Source organism: Amblyomma mixtum, chromosome 9, assembly GCF_055824585.1.
Source record: "Amblyomma mixtum isolate Tamu chromosome 9, ASM5582458v1, whole genome shotgun sequence".
Taxonomy (NCBI): Eukaryota; Metazoa; Arthropoda; class Arachnida; order Ixodida; family Ixodidae; genus Amblyomma; species Amblyomma mixtum.
The window spans coordinates 101,690,676-101,712,757 of record NC_143020.1 but is presented as its reverse complement, the minus strand read 5'-3'; the positions used below and the strand labels follow the sequence as shown (position 1 = coordinate 101,712,757).

The 22,082-nt window shown below is 46.7% G+C and overlaps 2 protein-coding genes across 6 annotated transcripts in view; one reads left to right on the top strand and one right to left on the bottom strand.

Moving 5' to 3' along the window:
- Positions 1-334: 334 nt before the first annotated feature.
- The window catches only part of LOC149330393 (uncharacterized), an 80,047-nt gene continuing 58,299 nt past the window's right edge, over positions 335-22,082 (bottom strand). The window contains exons 1-6 of one of the 5 annotated variants that reach the window (XM_089560936.1): positions 10,647-11,007; positions 3,613-4,433; positions 3,379-3,503; positions 1,487-1,555; positions 1,298-1,387; positions 335-536 (exon numbers count right to left, since the gene is read on the bottom strand). In XM_089560936.1, coding sequence (XP_089417062.1) covers positions 456-536; positions 1,298-1,387; positions 1,487-1,555; positions 3,379-3,450 — 312 coding nt within the window. In that variant the 5' untranslated portion in view covers positions 3,451-3,503; positions 3,613-4,433; positions 10,647-11,007 and the 3' untranslated portion in view covers positions 335-455. Of the gene's footprint in view, positions 537-1,297; positions 1,388-1,486; positions 1,556-3,378; positions 4,434-10,646; positions 11,008-15,086; positions 15,359-22,082 lie in introns of those variants that run through there. The other 4 variants (XM_089560933.1, XR_016285682.1, XM_089560934.1 and 1 more) reach the window with 4 other exon arrangements.
- On the top strand, positions 16,560-21,324 carry LOC149330395 (uncharacterized). Its single transcript, XM_089559838.1, has 2 exons — positions 16,560-16,968; positions 19,459-21,324. The coding sequence occupies exons 1-2, from the start codon at positions 16,666-16,668 to the stop codon at positions 20,560-20,562; spliced, it is 1,407 nt and encodes a 468-aa protein (XP_089415964.1). The 5' UTR covers positions 16,560-16,665; the 3' UTR covers positions 20,563-21,324.

Genomic DNA, 22,082 nt, shown 5'->3' with positions numbered 1-22,082 from the left:
ACTCAACAGCTGTCGCTGAATCTCGCGTTACATTGTGCTAACCATCTTGCGAGTGATTTACTCTTTTGGACTCATTCACGAAGGGCATCTGAATATACCTTTTCCAAGTAATATTAACAATGGAATTGGTGATCAATGAAAAGCACTTTTGCTCTACCTTGCTTCCTTTGACGGGCAGTCAGTATTAGTTGTATCTAGCCTTTTTTACACCTCTATGTGTGAATGGTATGCTATCCTTCGGACATTTTTGGGGCAGACCGATTATGCGTTGTTTATCATCTATTCTTACGAGAGTCTCAAATCGTACGTGTACGCCGTATCATTTATTCGGACTTTTTTCGCTGAAACAAGTAACCTGTCTTCTGGAGAAGGAAGGTCTGTGTGGTTGAGTTTACTTCTTCCGCGAGCATCTTATTGGCGAAAAATGTTGTTTTCCCAGGATTGATCAGTATCGTTCACGGCATCGGTGAGCTGCCTCTCACGGTTTGGCTGGTTTGTACAATAATGACCGTGTATATGATGATTGATCCCGCAAGCTGGAAAGAGAATATAATGTCAACACGAAAAGAGTAAAATTTGATTAGATAGGTTATTCACAGTCTCTTAAGGGAGTCATAAACTGTAACACTGATATCATTACAAAAACATGTGCAGTGTGTTCGCTATGCAACGATGTCATAACGCTTTAGGCGCTCAACTGTGTGCGGCGTTCACCCCCACAAGAGGTGGCGTGTGCAGTTTTTGTTGCGAAAGCAACACTACGCGAGTCGCCGAGCCATTTCGCGGAGCCGAGGAAAGGCCATACTAAGCATGCGCGAGGAGCAGTGACGTCACACGGCGCACAGCTGGCGCGCCGCCGCCGTCGCTGCGCGGGTGACTCGGAGGTGCCGCCGCCGCGCTCGCCAGTTGCGCATGCGCAGTAGCGGCGCATATCTAACGTGCCGGGGCCGCCGCCGCTGCCGCGCGCTCTCCATCGCCTCTCTCTCTCTCCTCGTTGCTTTCGCAATCCTCCAGGTTTAACCAGAGCTAAAGCACTGCCAATTTTTTCGACACTCTTAAGCTCGAATATATGTTAGCGGACAGTTCGTCTTGCTCCCCTAAAAGCCTAACCCGTCATGGGCTGTGTCAGTTACCTGGCAATTCAGCGAAGTCTTTAAGTTCGTTTAAGAATAGTTACTTACTCAACATATGCACAAGTAACGCTACCGTTGCTTCCCCTATCTTAGCGTATTCTCACTTTCCCCAGCAATGCTTAACTTCATGAAGACTCGTTGGATCACAGGAGGGCACTGCTTACCGACACAATCAGCGTCCGTTTTAGCGAGAAGAATCCTGCTCCGGACAAGGCAATCTGTTCAGGTTTTATCGAGCTCTGAAGATAGAATACCTGCGAGATGGAAGGCAGATTCTGAAATATGACGGCCACTCTGCGCTTTGATCATACCAATGTGCATGCACGGCCCGAAAATTTATAAGGCGTACATACTTGGTAAAAATAATCAGTGTTTTCATAGCAGTTTGGAGCTCTACGCAACGTTTCTTGTATTTTTCTTAGCTGTAAATAAGAAGCAAACAATAATCAATACTGGATTGAGGAAGCTTTTGGATTTTTATTATCGCCATACGTTCATGCAATTCAGCTTTTGACTAAAAAGCTTATAAATGATAAAAAAAAAACTTTTTTTACAACAAAAGCATCTTTATTTTTTTGTTTCACCTTCTTGTCTATCTCTATGCAATGTGCATGTCGGATATTTCAGTACATTGAAATTTTTCAAGTTATCGCGGACAGAACAAGCACGTTTGGCTGTACGAGGTCTGTTAGAAAAGTATCCGACCTTTGGCCGTTAAAAAAAAACTTGCATAACTGGAGCGTTGCAAACCTAGTCATCTTTAAAGTAATCTACTTGGGACTCCACACACTTCTCCCAGCGGTGCTGCCATTGTGGGAAGTATTCCGAAAAGGCCCTTTTCGGAATGGAGTTCAGCTCAGCTGTTGTTGCAGCCATAATGTTCTTCCTTGTCTGAAATCGCGCTCCTTTCAATGGCCTTTTGATTTTGGGAACCAGCCAGAAATCGCAGGGGCCATATCAGGACAGTAAGGAGTCTGTTGAACTACAGGAGTCTGGTTTTTGAGCAAAAAATCTGAATCAAGTGCGAGGAATGTGCAGGAGCATTGGCGCGATGAGTGCGCCAATTTCCTGTTGACCTCAGCTCCGGGTTCTTGCGCCGCACAGCATCACGTAGGCAACGGAGGACATCCCTGTAGTACTCTTTGGTCATTGTTTGACCCTGTAGAGTGCGTACTCGTGGTCTGCCACACAGAGGGTGTCAAAGAAAGCAGTCAGCATCACTTTCACATTGCTGCGCAATTGGCGGGCCTTCTGAAGTCTTGGTGACGTGGAACGCTTCCACTCTGACGACTGGGATCTGGTTTCCGGGTCGTACCTGTACACCCGAGACTCGTCACTAGTGATTATGATGTTTATGAAGTCGGGGTCACTGTTTGCGGAATCCAGCATGTCCTGTGAGACTTCAACACGAAGCTGCTTTTGCTCCACCGTGAGCAGCTTCGGCACGAATTTCGCCGCAACTCTCTCCATGGCCAAATCTTCGGTGATAATGGAATGTGCGGAGAAATTGCTCATGTCCACCTCTTCCTCAATTTCTCGGATAGTCACGCGACAGTCCCGCATCACCATGGCGTTCAGTTCGGCAATGACCTGGTCATTTTGGCATGTTGATGGCCGATTGGAGCGTGGCTCGTTCTCCACCGATGTGCGGCCATCTTTAAAACAATTGTAACACTGCTTAAACTGTGTGCTGCTCATAGCATCTTCACCGAAAGCCGTCTGAATATTTCGAATGGTTTCCACTCGGCTGTCGCCAAGTTTATGGCAAAATTTGTTGCAGTAGCGCTGCTCCTTTCACTCCGCCATTTTCTTTGAAATAAAAAACCGACGAGAGCACTGCACACTGCCTCACTCAAACGCTGCTTCCCAGCGACTGACGCTATCGGCAGGCGGGAAAAAATTCATGCATGCGCATGAAGGTTCAAGGTCGCCTGATGCAAGCGCGCTTGTCTCATATCCATCAGGTGTTCGCAAAAAAAAATAAAGTCGGATACTTTTCTAACAGACCTCGTACATTCCTTCTAGGTCATCTTGTGATCAGTTGTTCCAAACGATAAAAAGGTTCAACAAAAATTTGTTCGCAGAATATTGCGCAGCTATAATGCTGCACTGTTCTAATTAACCCTAAAAAACTAAACGAATTTCGTTGAATCGCTATGATATGCCATCACGTGTAAGACTGAGTTTCCATCCCTTTTGGGCTACGCAGAAATTTTCTATTTGTGCTACGCAGAAACTTTCTCACCTCTGTGATCATGTCGTGGCTCAGGTTGGTGATATCGAAGAGATCAAGGCAGGAGAAAAACGTGTAGATCATCGACAATAGGTGCTGCGACGTCCAATACTCTTCGACGAATGCCAGATAGACGGCTGTGCACGTGACCCACAAGAGTGTTAATCCGGAGACCGCGACTGACCAACCCAGAATGTAGTCAAGCCTGTCTTTCAACTCCGCCACTTTGCAGAGGTTTCTTCTTACCTTCTGCAGCACTGCGGCGCGCTCGGCGAAATCGACGCCAGCGCCACTTGTGTTCACGACGGACCGAAGAACTAGATGCTCATGTGTGATGTAATGCCGGAATACTTCGGCGCAAGGTCTAAGGATGAGTGAGTGTGCGCAGTCGTAAACGTAATAGAGGATGTTGGCTGAAATGCATATTGTTTTAACGATGACACTCAATGATTTACTGTATTTAAGGTAATCAATAAGTTCAAACGAGAGGTAGTTGCTAACGCAGGCGTTCGCAATAAAAGCGGCGGCTAGTAAAGACCGAATGATATAATAGGTTGCCCTCATCTGGCAACGCTTCGGTGGAAAAAAATTCGCTTGCTTCTCGTAATTACCAGCTTCCTTGAACAGAGTGATAAAATGGCTTGAGTATGCGGAAGTAACCGCGATGTTAACCAAAGGTTTCAAGTTAGATAGAACATACAGGAGGAGATATAGAGACGTGGTAAATGATCGGTCTAGGGCGAAGATTGAGAAATAAATCTGGTAAAAGTAGAGAACTTGGATGAAGACAAAAAGTGAGAAGCAAAGAGCTGAGTAGAGGAGGAAGCATTTCTTCCAGTTCGTTCTGACGTAATCTTCCTCGACACTTTGGATATTGCGGACAAACGGAATTCCAGAAGCTGCACAGATCCACCGGTACCATTTGAAATGCTGCGTCATGAACGAATTCATTGGGAATGGCCTCATTATTGTTTTGTAAAGCAGAATATTTTAAATCACTGCGTGTTTCTCTGTGACAGGTGGGGTTCTAAATGAAGACCGTGACTTCTTGAAGCTACAGGACATATCTGAAAATAAAAAAGAAAATTACGCAAAATAATTAGGTCAATAATTGCTGAATGAACCAATAATATATCATCATAGACTTTAAAATTTGCATTTCTAAGGTCTCAAGATTTACTATCTGCATAAAAGATAGCCAAGGTCACTTAGGTATAGTGTTGGTAACGTTAAGGAGCAGGTATAGCTTCAGCGTTGCCCTATTGATGCCCCTAATTGATCTGCCCGATCCAGAAAAGGACATTAGAGACCTTTAGCATAGGGAAGACATCTTAATGTAGACGTTTACCAGCTTAACAGACGCCGGTTGTGCGTGCGCAGTGGCCCCACCTGGTCCTGCCTCTGCGATTGCGCAAGAGGCGTACGGTTATACGTGTATTATCGCCAGCCTTACTGGCCACTGCAGGGCAAAGGAGTTTCCCATATCTCTCCAATTTACCCGGTCCTCTGCAAGCTGCCACCTATTCCACGCAAACTTCCTAATCCCATCCGCCCACCATACTTTTTACCACCCCCTGATAAGCAGAGAAAGTATAATATGGAGTGAATTGGGCAGGCTTTAAAGAACAAAGGTCTGATAGCGGTCAAGAAGAACCTGGGCATAGGCAAAAAGTAAATGTATGGGCTAAAAGACAAGCAAGGCTACTGCATTATACCAATATGGATAAGATAGCTAATGTAGCCAATGAGTTCTACACAGATTTATACAGTAGCCGAAGTTATTCGAACGATAATGAGAGAGGCAGTAGAGCAGTCAAATCGGTGATTCCGCTGATAACGAAGGAGTAAGTAAAGAAAGCCTTGGAAGCAATGGATAGGGGGAAAACAGCCGGTCAGGATCAGGTAACACCACACCTGGTAAAGACGGCTTCGGTATTGTGCCAGAAAAAGTGGCATCCATTGTATACACAATGCATCATGACCTAGAGCTGGTGAGGATTATTAGTGTCCGCTCTTTCAGGCGACCCTGAAAATTGCAGGCAATCACCCCGTCATTTTCACGGGAGACTTTAATGCCCAACACCCGGCTTGGGGGTACCCACAGGAGGACATTAAAGGTAGAAAATTGTGGCTCACCGCACAACAGTGTGGGTTGACTCTTCTTACAGACCCAGTAGTCCCCACCCGCTACGGCAACAGTGTTTCCAGGGATACGACTCCCGATCTGACTTTTGCTAAAAATTCGGGCACTCCAACATGGATAAACACTCAACAAAATTTCGGCAGCGATCACTACATATTGGAAATAGTGGCTTCAACTGGCCCCAAGCGTCGTAGCGCTCGAGCTCCCACCCTTGTCGATTGGGACATGTTCCGCGCTAAAAGGGCCGCCCGAGAAGCTGATACCCCCGATATACTAGACATAGGTGTCTGGGCACAGGATCTTTGTCAAGATACCAAGGCAGCCACCCGTACGTTAGAGCAGGCTGACCACCTGGAGATTGCGGACAGCCGGCTTCTTCACCTATGGGAGGCAAAGAGAGGACTCGAGAACCGACTCAAACGACAGCGGTGGAACCGCAATCTGCGCAGAAGAATAGCTAGGCTAAACAAGGAGATCGAGGATCATGCGGTCAAACTTACTCAGCAAAACTGGGAGGACATATGCAACCGCATGGATCGCAATATGGGAGTCTCTAAGACTTGGAACTTGCTCCGTCATCTACTTGACCCTGCAGGTAGCAAAACCACCCAGAGGCAGAACCTGCAAAAGCTTGTGCATGCATACGCAGGCACACCAGAGGACCTTTTCCTTGAACTTAAAGACAGATATATTGGCAATGCTCATATACAAGCCTTCCCAGATTATGCTGGTCCGGAAAACACGCAGCTCGACTCCCCGATTACTGTGGATGAGGTTAGGGCAGAGATTGCCAGGCTAAACTGTAAATCCGCCTCTGGCCCAGATGCAGTATCCAACAAGATCCTCCGCAACCTAGATGAACAGTCGCTACAATCACTAACTGAGTATATGCAGAAATGCTGGTCGGAGGGCTCAATCCCACAAATATGGAAAACGGCAGAGATCATTCTCATTCCAAAACCCGGGAAGGCACTCAGCCTTGAGAACCTCAGGCCAATTTCGCTCACGTCTTGTGTAGGTAAGCTCATGGAGCACGTAGTTCATACCCGCCTCAACCGGTTTATGGAGGAGAACGAGCTTTACCCCCAAACCATGATTGGCTTTCGACCAAAACTTTCTACGCAGGATGTAATGCTTCAGCTCAAACATCAGATTATTGAGGCAAAAACGCGGGACACCAGAATAATTCTTGGACTCGACCTGGAAAAGGCCTTTGACAATGTCAGACATGATGCGATCTTGGAGAACCTTCATGAACTCGGGGTGGGAGCCCGCACCTTCAACTATATCCGCGACTTTCTCTCAGGTAGAAAGGCGCATTTTCAAGTAGGAGGTCTCCACTCGCGTGACTTCCCCCTCGGCAACAAGGGCACCCCGCAGGGATCGGTCCTGTCACCCTTTCTCTTCAACGTTGCAATGTTGAAACTTCCACACCAATTAGCGCAGATCCCGCAACTCCACCACAGCCTCTATGCTGACGATATCACCTTGTGGACCGCCGAGGGCAGTGATGCCGAAATCGAAGAGAGACTCCAGCGTGCCATCGATATCGTGGGGAGCTATGTAGACCCCAGGGGGCTGCGGTGCTCTCCAGCCAAATCTGAATTTCTCATATACCGCAAAATCAGATCCCTTGCGCAACCCCCACCGGCCATCGAACTCAGTATTCGTGGAGTCCCCATTCCTCAAGTACCCAAAATTAAAATCTTGGGCCTAATTCTACAAGAACACGGCTTCAATGGTGACGTAATTCAGAAGCTTCAGGGAACCTCGCAGCAAATTATGCGACTCATTCGCCGCATTAGTAACCGCCACTCGGGCTTGAAGGAAAGCAATACTCTCCGTTCAGTACAAGCCTTTGTGATCAGCCGCATCGCTTACGTATGCCCTTACCTACATCTCAAGTCAGCTGAAAAAGAGAAAGTGGAAGCCATAATCAGAAAATGCGTCAAACAGGCAGTTGGGCTACCCATGCACACAGCGACTGAGAAAGTCTTAGGTCTCGGTCTTCATAACACCCTAAGTGAGATTATTGAAGCGGTAACCGTCTCGCAGTACGAACGACTAACGGCCACCCCAACTGGCAGACACATTCTGTCCACACTCGGCATAACATACGAACGACAAGGCGGACCAACAACTGACCTTCCCAAACATATACGCCAGCTTCTGGTCATTCCTCCACTACCTCGGAACATGCACCCCGATTTCCACGCTGAACGTCGTGCAGAGAGAGCCAAATCATTAGGCAAACGCTTCCTTAATGATACCTCTGTGGTATATGTTGATGCAGCAGATTCTTCGGCTGACAAGATGGTAGCTGTGGTCACCACGGAATGTGGTACACTCATAACGGGAGGCACTATACGCACTCAGCACACACATGTTGGAGAAGAAACAGCCATTGCTCTAGCCATTGCGGGATCCTCGGCAGAAACCATTGTCAGCGACTCAAAATTGGCAATACGTAACTATACGTTTGGAAGAATCTCTCCACAAGCAGCACTGATTCTGCTAAATTATCAGCCCACGCGGCGCATTCGCCTAATCTGGACGCCTGCTCATGCCTCCCTTGCTGGTAATGAGGTGGCTCATAACCTAGCTCGAGAACTATCCCGCCGAGCTGGGTCGTGCAGTACACCCGCCCTATATTCCGGCAAGGACAGGTTGTTTTCTTACAGAGAAATCCTGCAGCACTACAGGCTTGCAAGACTCAGATTTCCCCCAGCAGATAAAACGCTTTCCAAGCAACAGGCGAAAGCCTGGCGTAAACTTCAAACTAAAACCTATCCAAATCCCCAATTGTGTAGCTTCTATTCTGATGGACTCTACTCAGACAAATGCAAAAATTGTGATGCCAAAGCCGATCTAAATCATATGATCTGGAACTGCCCGCAGTCCCTACCCGCGAGTCGCTTCATTACCGACTCTGATCATTGGGAGGCTCTATTGCTCAGCCCTGACCCGGGGACACAGATCAAGCTCCTCCAGCTGGCTGAAGACGCCGCCGCTGCCCAAGGGATAGCGGCCGCCGTTTAAGCGGGGGGCGACTTCGGGTCGCTCCTCTATATCCGCTGGAAATAAAGTTCCACCACCACCACCTGGGTCTTGGAAGAGCGCTAACATTAACTCAATCCATAAGAAAGGGGACGTCAAGGACTTAAAAAAAATTAAGACAGGTCAACTTACTGTCCGTTCCCTACAAGGTATTCATTAAGGTAATTGCTACTAAAAGCAGAAAAATTACGAGGAACTTTAGCAGCTAAAGTGGTGAAAGGCGAAAGCCTGAGTGCTGCATTCTGCTACGCGATTGTTGACTTCACATTCTGTTGGTGCATTAATTAACTGCCAATTAATGACGCTTAAGCTTCGCCTTTAGGAGTGGAATGCGACAGCGTGTTGTAGCGCTGCCAGGCGGTCCACGGAACACCACCACCCGTTCGGCGCGATGCGTTGCCCTTTGAATGCAACGCTTTTTGAGGAAAGGTTTTAGGCCTTGCTCGTCGGTAAATTGGTTTTTGAGGAAAGGAAATGCAACTGTCTTTCATTTCTCGGTGGACACCTAAACCTCGCCGTAACGGGAAGGGAGGAAGATGGGAGTGAACGAAGACACCGTATTCACTAGACGCGCCTTTGTTCATTGCGAACCATCGAGCTGGCATGGCGGAGTGACAATAAAGAAAAAAAGCTGGCATGGCGGAGTGGTAGCATGCTCGTCTCGCACACCGGAGACCGGGGTTCGATTCCCGAGCTCGGGCAATTTCTTACTCGGTTTTATTTATTTATCTGGTCTGACTAGAAAGGTTAATTAGGCTAATTGGTTAAGTAAGTCCCACTAACTTGGAGCATCACTATACGATCCCTTTAATTGGTTGCATGGTTAGTAGCCAAGGTACAATTGGCCCCGTTTGAAATTCGCGCACTGTGACGTCACGACCGTTTCGACCAACTGAGAAGCGTGACATTTCTGTCGACAACTGCTGCTTACAACGATGAGGCATTAAAGGCTTCCGCCTTAAAAATCGTACACTTCAACCTCTCAAAGCACCAGGCAGGCTGTCGTAAAGGCTGCTCGACAATCGACATAATCACACTGTTAATCATTAGTTACGGAGGTGGCATGGGCATGGGCAGGGTATGCAATGTGAAGGCGAGATAGCCAATGGTCCTTAAGGGTAACGAAGTGGATTCCAATAAAAGTCCATCCGTGTACACGTCTACTCTAATACATCTCCGCTATGCTAAAAGCCCCCATTGCGATCTCCCTACACTAGAAAACCTTAAGGGGCTCTTTTTCAGTAGTTGCTACAGCAGAGGAATTTCTTACGTAACTTATAATAATCTCGGAATTTATATTAACACATTTTTCAACTTCTCCCGTGTAGTGGGACGATCAGAGTAACCAGTGCTTTGTAGCGAGTAAATTGCTGCCAATACAAGAGTGGTGGATCTCTAATTTGAAAAATCTACAAGTTCCTGCTCCAACACCATTGCCCTTCACTTTTTGTATAACACAAGCAACGCTGCCTCATGAACTGTAGTAAAATCTCTATATTACTCCTTACAACCAGCGAAAGGAGACATACCGTAACAACTCGACTAGGAGCCTTTTTTTTTCGCTATTTCGGAGGCGTGCGGCCCCTACACGAAGGCGGTAATTTTCTGTTCAGTTTTGCCGCTGTATTTTGGGGAATTACTTTGTTGTTCCGCACACCTTAAGCTGCAGGTACAGTCGGGAACAAAACAAAAGTCTCCGGACCACGTGTTTCTCAAACGAAGCTTATAGCTCTACTATCAGACAGCGGCTGGAGACAGCACTTATGAAGATGAAAGAACAAAAAATTAACTTTTACCTCCACAATTGTGGTTTCCAGTCGCCGCCTAATAGCAAAGCTATCGACTTCGTTAGAGGGCCATGTGGTCCGGAGACTTTTGTCCCCGAATGCACATTTAAGGTTCTTCCTCACTATCGCTGCCGCCAGGCATCACTCTCGTAAAAGAAGGCATCTTCTGTTAAACCTACAGCATTCCAAGTTACCGTTAATTCGGAACATTTAATGACCATGTACGCATTACCCTGGATTCGAAATATATATGAGCATACGAGATGAAGTGATGCTATATTTAAGCGCCCTACCAGCGTCACTTCTTGGTCGTCGACCATTGCCATCCACTCCGAATACAGGCTTCTGAATTCTGCTTTAAACGGCACACAGCTCCAGAGCGGTGGATTCTGGAAGATGATAATTTTTCACGGCAACAGGCAACTGTCGTCATCTGACTTCTGACCGGGGAGTGTGGCGCACAAAGAAGTGGATACACACGTTAGCCGTAGTTGCTCTTTGCGAATTTTAGTGCGAAAGCACTGCTACTACACGAGGTCAAGCCGCCTCACCAGCTTCTGTGAAGTCTGACCTTGAGGGTGACCTTGGGAAAACCATAAATAAGTAGACAAAATAAATATAGCCGCGACTGGGCTTCGAATCCGCGGTGGCACAAAGACATCAGCTTCACTGGCCACTGCACGAGAGCACTGTTATCGCCGCAGCCTACCACGCCTAGTGTCAAACTGCAACACCCTCTCACGCTGTGCATTACACATCATCTTCACCAACTAAGACTACCATCAAACTAACATTCGCGCTTTGAGCTATGCGGCGTAGTGACAGAGAGATGCGCTCTGCATGCGTTAGCGTGGACACCGTTGTGGGCGAAACGCTTCACTAAAGCAATACGCGTTGGCGTTGACAACAATGCTGCAGAAACACAGCACTGGAGAATAGGGCACCGGCGTACATTTGGTAAATTGGCACTGAAGATGAAAAGGTTGCAGGTGCACATAACGGCTGAGGTGTTCCTGTGCCAGCGGACACCGCAATCGCGCTTTCAGGTACGTGGCGCTGGGGTCCACCTGCAAAAAACTGTGCTATCGCGCAGTGTTTCGTGCTTAGCAATGCTAAAACGCCAGCCATTTTTTTTTATTTTCCCACGCTATCGGCTCCTAACTTAGATGGAGCGGCCCACATACACTAGCGCGACCCTTAGTCGAGTGGATACGGGAATCATTGCGGCTTTGCTCACCTCTTCTCAGCTATAGCTTACTAAGAAAAACTAATTATTCCTAGTATAAGCGCGCGGTAAAAACGTACTTACATGACGTACATACCCTGCACACGACCCTTTCATGGGCGAAATTGGTGCTGTCTAGTCCTCAACGGCAAGTGGGAAACAGTTCAATGATTAGCCTTTCCTTTTTGTTCCCGGAATGTCCGGTGACGTCACTGGTGGGCACTTGCGCATCTAGTCTTCTACTGAGTGTGCACTTGTTTCTTCGGCGGCACCGTTGGGCATCATTTGCAGCGTTTCTAAGAAACAGCTCGACATCATTAGCCACCTGCATTTAGCGAATAGCGCTGCGCCTTCCTTGGAGTGGCGTAAGCTGATCAATGCGCTGTGTTCTGCAGATTTAATGCACTTCGCTTCCTACGACGGGAACTGCCACCTTAGTAATGCATAGCACTTGAGACGTAGCCGCATTGGTCGGAATCGTTGCTAATGGGTTTGGCGTGCAAAACACGTTCCCTGAGGAAGCACCGCATTTCCCTTATGAGGGGAACGGTAGACTCATATAAATGCACAGAATGTTTCTTCGATGCTAGAACTTAACGACGCACAGGTCACACTTAACGAGGCGTACAGAACAATAGAGGAACAAAAAGTCGTTGCATTTTCATCGCGCGTACGACTACATGCAGCGAGACTGTCGTTGCAAATAATGCTTTCTTCAAGCTTCACTTGTTTACAGCGCCTCACTACAAATTGCAGTGATCATCAAAGAATGACGCAGTTGATGCGTGTCATTTTGTAGAATTGAACTAAGAACAGTTTCTATTTTTTTCGCTAATTGAAGTATTGTAGACATTTTATTCAGGCACTGCACATATTACATCTTCCGAATATATTTTAACATGTCACGTTTAATATGTATTTTAATATATTTAATATATGACATATAAAATATATGGCATATGATATATTTATAATATCAAAATATATGTTTAATATTGGGCATTCCTATCACCCCATGTGCCTGTGATCTACCTAGCTGACCATGGACTGTTTTCGCCACTCCTCTCGTTCTCCCGATTCCACTAATAGAAGCCGATCTTACAATTAACCGAAGTTTTTTTTTCAAGATTTTTTAACCATGTGCGCTTTTTGAGGAGTGTTCTTCACAGAGACAAAGCCCGCCTACAGGTCTGTGAAACTAATGCTCACGTACTCTTGCAGGTCGCGCAACGTTCGATCCCAACACTCCCAATCGAGCAACATTCGCTACGGCTGGCTTTCCTTTGACTTACTGTACATGTATCAGCTGTCCCACATAATCATTAACCAAGCCATCAACCATGTCCACATTAAGGATAAATATGTAAGGCTTTCTTATGCAGAGCTTTACGAGTGCCACGCGCACCGTAAAGACGACGAAGAGGCTATGGGAGCATATTTACAGAGGTCAAGCCTGAGGACATCATCATCATCAACAACAACCTTCACAGATATGGTCTGGCGGTTTTCCCAGTGTGCCTATTTTGTGCCGAACCTGGGACAATAGATCAATACCTGCTGTTCCGCCGCCGCTTCTCTTTTTTGAGGAGGCGCCTATTAGAAATTAGGCTTCACCAGCTGGGTCTGCCTGCCTCCACTGCGGTTGTTCTTTCCATTGGCGCTTCTTTGCTTGGACGAAGCAACAGGAGTGTGCGCTCTGCTGTGCTAAATTTCTATCTATAAACGCAGCGACTCCCATTATGAATTTTTTTTTCGCTCTCAGTCAGAACGAACTTTAAAGATTACATGCGTTGTAATCGATTTTGTACATAAATCCGTTGTGAAGTCTTCGATCTCCTAGTGAACAGGACTCGTGTCGTTGCGTCGTCGAATCTGTCAGCCTATATACCCTATTACTACTCCTTTTCCTCCTCTATAAACGCTCCTCTTTCCAGCAGTTCACCGCCTGTGCCTTGGCCACTGCCATCTTTATTTGAGGCCAACCAACCAACCAATGAGGAACGCTTGGCCTAGGCCCCTGGTCTGGTTACAACACCACCACCGCCACCACCACTGGCGCTCAACCGACAAACGAGCCGTTAACAGTTTCACTGTAAAACTACGTAACGTTAAAGATCGTTAAGAGATCGGAAGCGGGCGGAGTGGGTGGGGGAACAAACGCGGGTTAATGACATCCTAGTCGAAATCTAGAGGAAGAAATGGGCTTAGCAGGGCATGTAATGCGAAGGCAAGATAACCGCTGGTCCTTAAGGGTGACGGAGTGGATTCTAAGAGAAGGCAAGTGCAGCAGGGGACGGCAGAGAGTTAGTTAAGTGGGCGGATGAAATTAAGAAGTTTGGGGGGTACGGTGGCCGCAACTGGCAAAGGACAGGGTTAATTGGAGAGACATGGGAGTCATTTGCCCTGCAGTGGGTGTAGTCAGGCTGATGATGATGATGTAAAACTACGCTACTTGTGCTATCGTGCAAGGTATACGACAGCGAAAAAATGAAAGCACTGAACAGTTGTCGCACGAATGACCATGAAGTGAATGATGTTTGATTCGTAGATCACTATTAAGGGTACTGTTCAGGGCTTCCTACAATATCAATGCAGCGCGACCGGCATGCAGGTAAATGAAATCGATGTTGATGCTCGAGGGAAAGTTTATTTTCATGCAATCCCTGTGTTAGCGTCAACGGTTTGTAGTCGATAAAATACGCAATGCTAAAACAGGGGTCAGTTAGTTCTGCATCATGGGTTACTACCAGGTTGCTAAAGTACATTGCAACTCCGCTATTTCTCGTGAGTGTACCTGCCTGTACTCTCGGCGATAATCATGCTTTTCTGATGACGTCACTTTTAGAGCACGGCCCAGCCAAGAGCATGACAGGGCGCACCATAATTGCTACTGAAAGCGTCGCTACCAGCTTTCTTTTAATCGAAAAAAAACCTGTAAATATATTTTTTTGCACATAACTGATTTTAGTGCCTTAGCACTTAGACCCGCATTCAGTGATTTCACCGATCATTGTCAGAAGCCTGCTTGAGCCTTCAGCTACTTAGGCGGGCCACCTAGGCTGCCCCCCTCTCCTAAGTGGGAGGTGGGTCACCTAATCAAGTGACCATGTGATGTTATCACAGCCTGCCCCGCTCGCAGTCTGCAAGTCGAGTCTGAATTGCAACATTGTAAATACCACAGACGATTCTGTCTGGGGTATTTTATCCAGTTCTCCCCCGTAGTCGCAATGCTCCGACAAATTCTTCAGCGCCGTGGTGTAATCACTGACAGACTCGGCTTCAGAACGCACCCCTGTTGAATCGAAAAAGCTGGACCACGTAAGATGGTTTTGAAGCGTAGTGCTTGCCCATGCATAATGTTGAGAATGTCTTCGAACGACTTTTCTTCCGGCGACTTGGGTTTAACAAGATTCCGCAACAACGCGTAAGTCTTCTACCCACAACAGCTGGGGAAAATGGCCCTCGTCTTCTAGGCCACAACATTGGTAGCAGTGAAAAATTCTCTCACCTGCTCAACGTAAGCAGGCCACTGTTCGCGTTCTCCCTCAAAGGCCCCGATGCGTCCGAACGTCGGCATTTCTCCGCCCTCGCCGACAATTTGTTAGGATTGTTATTAGAAGAGTTAAGTAGAGGCGAAACTGTTCGGCAAAGCCGCTCGCAACCAAGTTCAAAATGCTCCTTTACAGTCGAACATCAATATAATGAAATGGTTTATAATGAAATAATGGATATAACGAAGGATTGACAATTCCCCTTGGAAGCTCTGCCAACACGGGCTATAACAAAGTTACGGCTATAAAGAAGTAATCGTTGGGCCCATTAAACACCGTTACAACGAGGTTCAACTTGATTCCGTCAAAACCCTAGGTACACCACAGGCTGTTCACTGACACTCATACACACACAAGCATCTTTGCAGAGGGTGCTAGCAAGCTGCTAACAATCTGCAACCTCCCTAATACAAAACTAAAAGAATAATACAATAAGAGGAACTTAAATGTTTCTTTTTTTCCTGTTGTTTAATTCAATATCCCACCTAACACATCGCAAAATAACAACGAAAAGTGAAATTTGTAATATGTCATAACCAGTTTACGTTTATGCGTATGTTTGTAAGCCATATTAATTAAACATCGCTGACGATGTCACTCAACACAACCGCTAAGAAGGCCTACCAACATGCACTATAAATGATCAGTTCGGGCTTCTTGTCCAAAGCATATATAATCACAACTAGGGGCTCTCAATGCCCTAAAACCTAGTGGACGTACCGGAATATTAGGCACCCGTGCGAACCTATACGCCTCTCAACGGCTACTGCGGCGCGCATCTAGCACCGGCCTGGTGATCATACGTTTTCAGAGATTTCACTGGGCGTCAAGGCATCGCCGTGTCCCACACTGTGAGAATAATAATACGCTTGATTTCTGTCGAAGGTAAAATAAAGATGAATGAATGCCACCTTTACTATTAGCGCTCGTCGTGTCTATACACCGCTTCTTCTTCACTTGCAAAATTTTTGAGACAGTCTATACAGTGTCCATAGACTTCTGTCTATAAATTCTATAGACTCTATAGACAAACCCTAGAGAACAGTTTATAGGCAATACAAATGCTATATACAGTATATACACAATCTATAGATTTTAAGGCTATACACTTTTTTTAGACTTTTTCTATGGACAGTCTATAGACTATGAACAGAAAAAAAATAGGTATTTATTGGAAGGCAATAGAGTTTATAAGAAGTCGATAGACCATTTTTATAACGGTTCACGTACTTTTCATGCGTTCCTTTTGCCCTAAAACCGGTATCAGTTGTTTTCTACCAAACGCAGCGCCGAAGCCCGTTCACTCGACCTTTACAGTGTCGAAAGGGACGTATCTTATCGTACCGACAGAGAGAACGTCGCCCCTGCTCTGCGCCGCTCGCCTATCTCACCCGAACCTCGATATATACACCGGCGATCCACACGGCACCTCAACAAACAAGGAACAAGCGGCAGCAAATCGCGTACGCCTATTATCTATAGCGTTCAGAAACATCGACACCGCGCCTGTCGAACAGAAGAGAGGACTCGAGAAACATGGCGGCGGCGACGGTGGGTCGAAGCGGACAGGTGTACACCCTGAATGGTTTCGGACGGGACTACGACCGCAGGCCCACGGAGTTCTTGACGTCTTTCCCGTCGTCCCGCGTCTGCTGCCTGTGCGGCGTGGTTCCGGACAAGACGGCGCTGCTAGCATGCCGCGATGTCGTGTGTCGGAACTGCTACAACAAGTCCCTCGAGACGGACGATGGCGGCTGCCCGCTTCACTTGGGCACCAAGATCGACGAGGAGGAAATTGAGTGGAGGCCGCTGTCTTTCAAAGAGGTGTCCAAGAAAAAGGTACGGTACGCCCTCTAGAGGTGCTTCAGGTTTCGATGGCAGATGCCCCGGCTAGCAACATCTATCCCTTCCATTTTTATCAATAGCCACCATCAACAAGTCTGAAGAGATGTCAAGTTGATCGGTTTACCCAGTAGGAAAAAACGACAGAACCATGTGAAACATACAACAAAGTTTGATTTGAAGCAGCGCAAGGCCGAAAGCCAAAGAAGAGAGCAGAGAAAGAAACGGACAACACAGCGCTGTGTTGTCCGTTTCTTTCTGTGCTCTCTTCTTTGGCTTTCGGCCTTGCGCTGCTTCAAATCAAACAATGAATAACCAACTCGCCCATCAGCTTGTGCTTTCAAGATACAACAAAGTGTTTTGTAGTTTTTGTCGTAACGAGAGATTTTTCTGTTGTTTAGTTACTTCTGCAGTACATTGTGTTCTGCTGTTCAGAATACATTTCTGTAATAACTACGCAAATTTCTGTTGTAAGTACAGAAATTTCTGTTGTTACAAGTTTTTTGGTCAGAAACAACAGGAAATCTGTTGTGAAGACAGGAACTTTTCTGTTGTGTTTTTCGACTGCAGGGTAAGCTTGAAATTGCCAGGGTCAGAGCGCTCTAAAGCGATTTGATTTTGTAAGAAGACTGAGAGAAATACATGACCTTACCTTAGCCTTTGCTCCTGTGCCCGGCACTGCCATTTTTATCAGATAGTAACTGGCGAACAGCTTAAGAAAATTGTAATGGTCGTGCGTGACCACAATGAAAACGATAACCTTTCATAGACTTGAGGGGAGATAACATGCACTTGTTTCGTTAGATTTCACACATTTCAGTGGAAGTTAAAGCGGACTGCCAGCGCAGCAAGCTATCAGGAAGGAAATGAGGGCGGAGGGTGTTGTGGGAGAGAAAACAAGCAATGCAGATTAGAAAGCGCATGTGTTAAGGTGGGGTGAGACTTAGGAAATAGTAATGATAAGATGTGCTGCGGCAATGCCGTAATCAATGCGATGCCAAACAAAATTTGCACCTATGATACACAAAAGCAGTAGTTTTAGACTTGGAAATTTGCCAAGAGAATTTTTACAATTTATTTATATTTTTACACATTCGAACCTTTTTCTCTTGAATGGCCTTTTATACATTGCTAAAACTAGGAGTGCGGAAAGAGCGCGCATCTTTTTAACCTGTCACTAGAATTATAAGCCCACAATAAAAACTACATTTTCTGGGACTCTTTTTCTTTAAGTGAATAGATGTAGTAAAAAAAACAAAAACATGGCTAATTTTAAACGTTCTCATAACAAATTTTCGGCTTTTTTCTAGATACTTATTCTGTAAAATTGTTTGTACAAAGTTTAATTACTGTACATTTGTTACACCACTGCTACATTAAAAAACTTTGCTACTACCCATGAATAAGTCTAGCCAACGATATCCTCTGCGGGAAGTAAACGAACTTGGACGCGACATGTAATGCGAAGAACAGATAAGCGATGATCCGTTGGAGTAACATAGTGGAATCCACGGAAAATGAAGCGCACGGGGGGCGGGGGGAGCAGATAGCGAGGGATGGAGATGCGATTGGGAAATTGGCTGCGATAGATTGGCGGCAGCTGATGCAAGAAAGGGCTAATTAGAGACCAGTGCAAAATGCCTTTGTCCAGCAGTGAATGTAATCAAGGAAATGATGATAAAAATATAAATATGAAATTTAAGATTTACAGCTTCCGAGGGGCGCGACTGCAGGGGGATCTCTTATGATCTAATAAAGCAACACAAATTAATACTTAACAGTGAATATGTATAGAATATGTATCAAAAGCTATACAGATCTGGCGTTATGTCGTAGCGATTTTTATCGTCATCGGAAAATTTGCACCGTTGAGAGCGAAGACACAAAAAGGCAGTTGCTTGAACACATTTCCAGAAATGCATCAGGTAGTGCTAAACGGAGGTTAAACGACAATGCAGTATTTATGCAAGAATAAGCTGTACACTTCTCTTTCACTTTAACCGCATTTTAATTCCTTCTTGTTTTAAAATCAAGGTTTAAATACAAACCGTGAGGTGAGCTTTATTGAACCACTTTACATTCAGAACGACACCTTGACTTTGCTTGCCTTCGGCAGAAAGCATGAGGACGACAAAGTAGTCCAATGTTCGGGTCTACACGATTGCAGTATCATCGTCACTTTCAACATCAGCAGAATTAAAGGGCCGGTGCAAGAAATTAATTTTTTATGCTCTATAGAGCAACCTCTGTAGGTCACTACTTGAGCTTTCATCCAACTTCAAAGCTTGGGATAATTTATATAATGCACAGAAATAAAGAAGCGAAGGTAGCGTCCCGAGACTACCATTGTGTGAAATAGTACTGTGACGTGTAATATCTCACATGCATCTGGCAACATAAAAAAAGCTTTCGAACACTAAATGATATAACTCTGTAAACTGAAACAGTTAACACATATCCTGACTGCACACAAATTTATCTGTGTAGGTTCGCTGCTGGAACGCCATGAACGGCTGCCTCGTGGAAAGCGAACTACTGGAAATGTCCGAGCACTGGTACAGCAGCTGCCAGTTTCACAATATTGTGTGCACAAAGTGTAAGAGCAGGGTTCTGCAGAAGGACATCGTTCAGCACATACGCGAAGGCTGCGCGTCGAACATCCTGCCCCGTACTCAAGACACAGCGGGAGGCGGCGAACCTGTCGAACACGTCGGCAACTCCAGTGGCGTTCCACAGTCGCAGCGTTTTGATGTCGCCCCTATCGCCACCTCCGACGTAGTGCGTGCCTTTAATAATCTGCTCGGCGAACAGTTAGCTTCACTGCAGTACAAGATCCAAGAGTACGTTACCTACGAGCGCAAACAGTGTGAAATGATATTCACCCAGTGCTTGGACGGTGCGAAGCTGGACACGCTGGCAGCCATGAAGGACCATGTGACCGAAGCTAACAACGCGCAAAACGATGTCTGCCTGCAGCTCAAGGAGGACTTGATGAACATAGGCCACGGCATAAATGAGCGGCTGGAAGCGACAACGAAAGACAATGTCCAAGTCATAGAACAGCTTCGAGACCTGATGGCCAAAGAGTCTGAGAAGACCCTACATATATCGAGGAAGACACTTGAGTTCGTGTCTAGCGTTCCTAACTGCCACGAGTGGGCCGTGCGCGGCTGGGCGGAGATGAAGAGCAAGGCACTGGCGCAGGGCGAGGCCTGGGATTTCAGCCAACCTCGGTACTTCTGCGGGTATCTGCTCAATCCCGCCGTCCTTGTTTACAGAGACGAGGAGAACGAGTTGAAGGTCCACGCAGGCCTCGAATTGAGAAAAGGCAGCAACGACGATTACCTGGAATGGCCTTTCTGCAAGAGCTGCAGGCTCACCTTCGTCCATCCTCGAGTGCGGCCCACGGCCCGTTCATTGACCCTGACGCCAGACGTGGAGACGTTCAGCAAAGGACTTGGAAAGCCTGAAGGCGGCGTCAACGCGGTGGCAGTCTTCTCGACGGGAAACTACTGTCATGCCCGCGATCTCGAAAACGAGGGCTACGTCAGTGCAGACGAGATCCGCATCCGGTTCGAGGTAATGCTCTGAGAGGAGAGGACAGTTTATACAAGTGCACTGTCCTCACGCACTTGCAAACCAATTACACAGGTTTGAAATTATTTGCCTCGTGAAAGTACCGTGCACTCCGTTACGAACAAGTGGTGAGATTGAGTGCAAGTGCCGAGCTACCCCGTTAAGACCACCAGCTTTGCAGGTGATGTGGCCTTCTATATGCCTTCAAAGGCTGGCGCTGAACGCACAGCAAAAGCTGTCCAATGCCAAAGAGTGCCCTACGGAAGTGGATGCGGAACCATTTATTTCTAAGCGACCCACTGCACGATTTTTTGGCATGATACAGAGGAAAAGGACCACACACATCCTCACACAAGCAAAACTTAAGCAGCTGAACAATTTCTGTGATCATGTGGCGCATTCTGTATGAGTGACGTCACTCCAGGAGAGGAAGACTAATCGTCCTCATGTACTATCAGCTGGCTATGCTTTCTGAAGTTTCCAGTGCAGCAAATTTGCTACCATTCCTGTGCGGAAACTATGCAGTGCAAGACCACGGCCTTTTTTTGTTTCATTGGAATGTTCTCCTGAAGAAATAATAAACATGTTTGAAGCTTAAACAAATGTGACCATGCTGGGATTGTAAGGGCCAGACAATGTCAGGGTGCTCTGGCGGCGTTCCACTAGACTAGTTTGGAACCAATGACAATGACTGTCTTTTCATCTGCCCTGTACTACTGTTGCCACACAATGGAACACTGGGGATATAATACCTTCAGACCTATTCACACCTTCATACCTATTCCCAAAACCTAAGGTGTGGAGACTCGGCGATGTACACTCCCAGGCTTCGAAAGAGAGACTGCCAATTTTTAAGCATGAAGTGCTTTTAGCTCCCGTTGTCGGCAGTGTGGTGACGTCACGCCGAGACCGAGAGCCAACATCCGGGCACTGAATTCCACTCATCCGGGCACTGAAACGAGAGCATCCGGGCACCGTACGAGATTTAACGAGACTCTACGAGAGAGGGCCGTAGGGGGCCGCTTCCGCGCCGTCCCCAAGGATGGCGTTGCGGTCCCACACTCGCTAACACTCGCGCATGTAGAAGGCCGGCCGTTGGGCCTTCAGCTCATGACGTTTGCCCCTTTGGCAGGCAGATGTATACACGGTCGCGGAGTATAAGGGCACGCTGCTTATACATATCTTGCCAGGCCTGCGTCTCGTCGTGTCCGCGTACGCTTCTGCATCGTCCTGCATTTCAATGCCGCCACCGTCACAGCTGCTTAAGCCGAGCAATGGAGCCTGATGAAAGGAGAGGTAGGAAGCGTCTTGCGGAAAGCGATCGCTTTGCGAGTGATACGCCATAGCAGAAGACTGCTCGCCGCTGCCGACAACGCCATGATTAGGCAGCCGCGCGCTTGTTGTCGCCTTTTACGTGCGCTATCATCTATGATAATTTATAATTTTATGCATCGGAATGTAGATTTATTGATTTGACTCAATGGTGTAGTAACTCGATCGTCCAGCAGCGTACTCAAGGTTGTCCCGACGAAGCT

Coding starts and splice junctions, on each gene's coding strand:
- LOC149330395 (XM_089559838.1), top strand. CDS start 16,666: ATGGCGGCGGCGACGGTGGGTCGAAGCGGACAGGTGTACACCCTGAAT. Junction 16,969..19,458: donor AAGAGGTGTCCAAGAAAAAG/GTACGGTACGCC, acceptor TTATCTGTGTAG/GTTCGCTGCTGGAACGCCAT.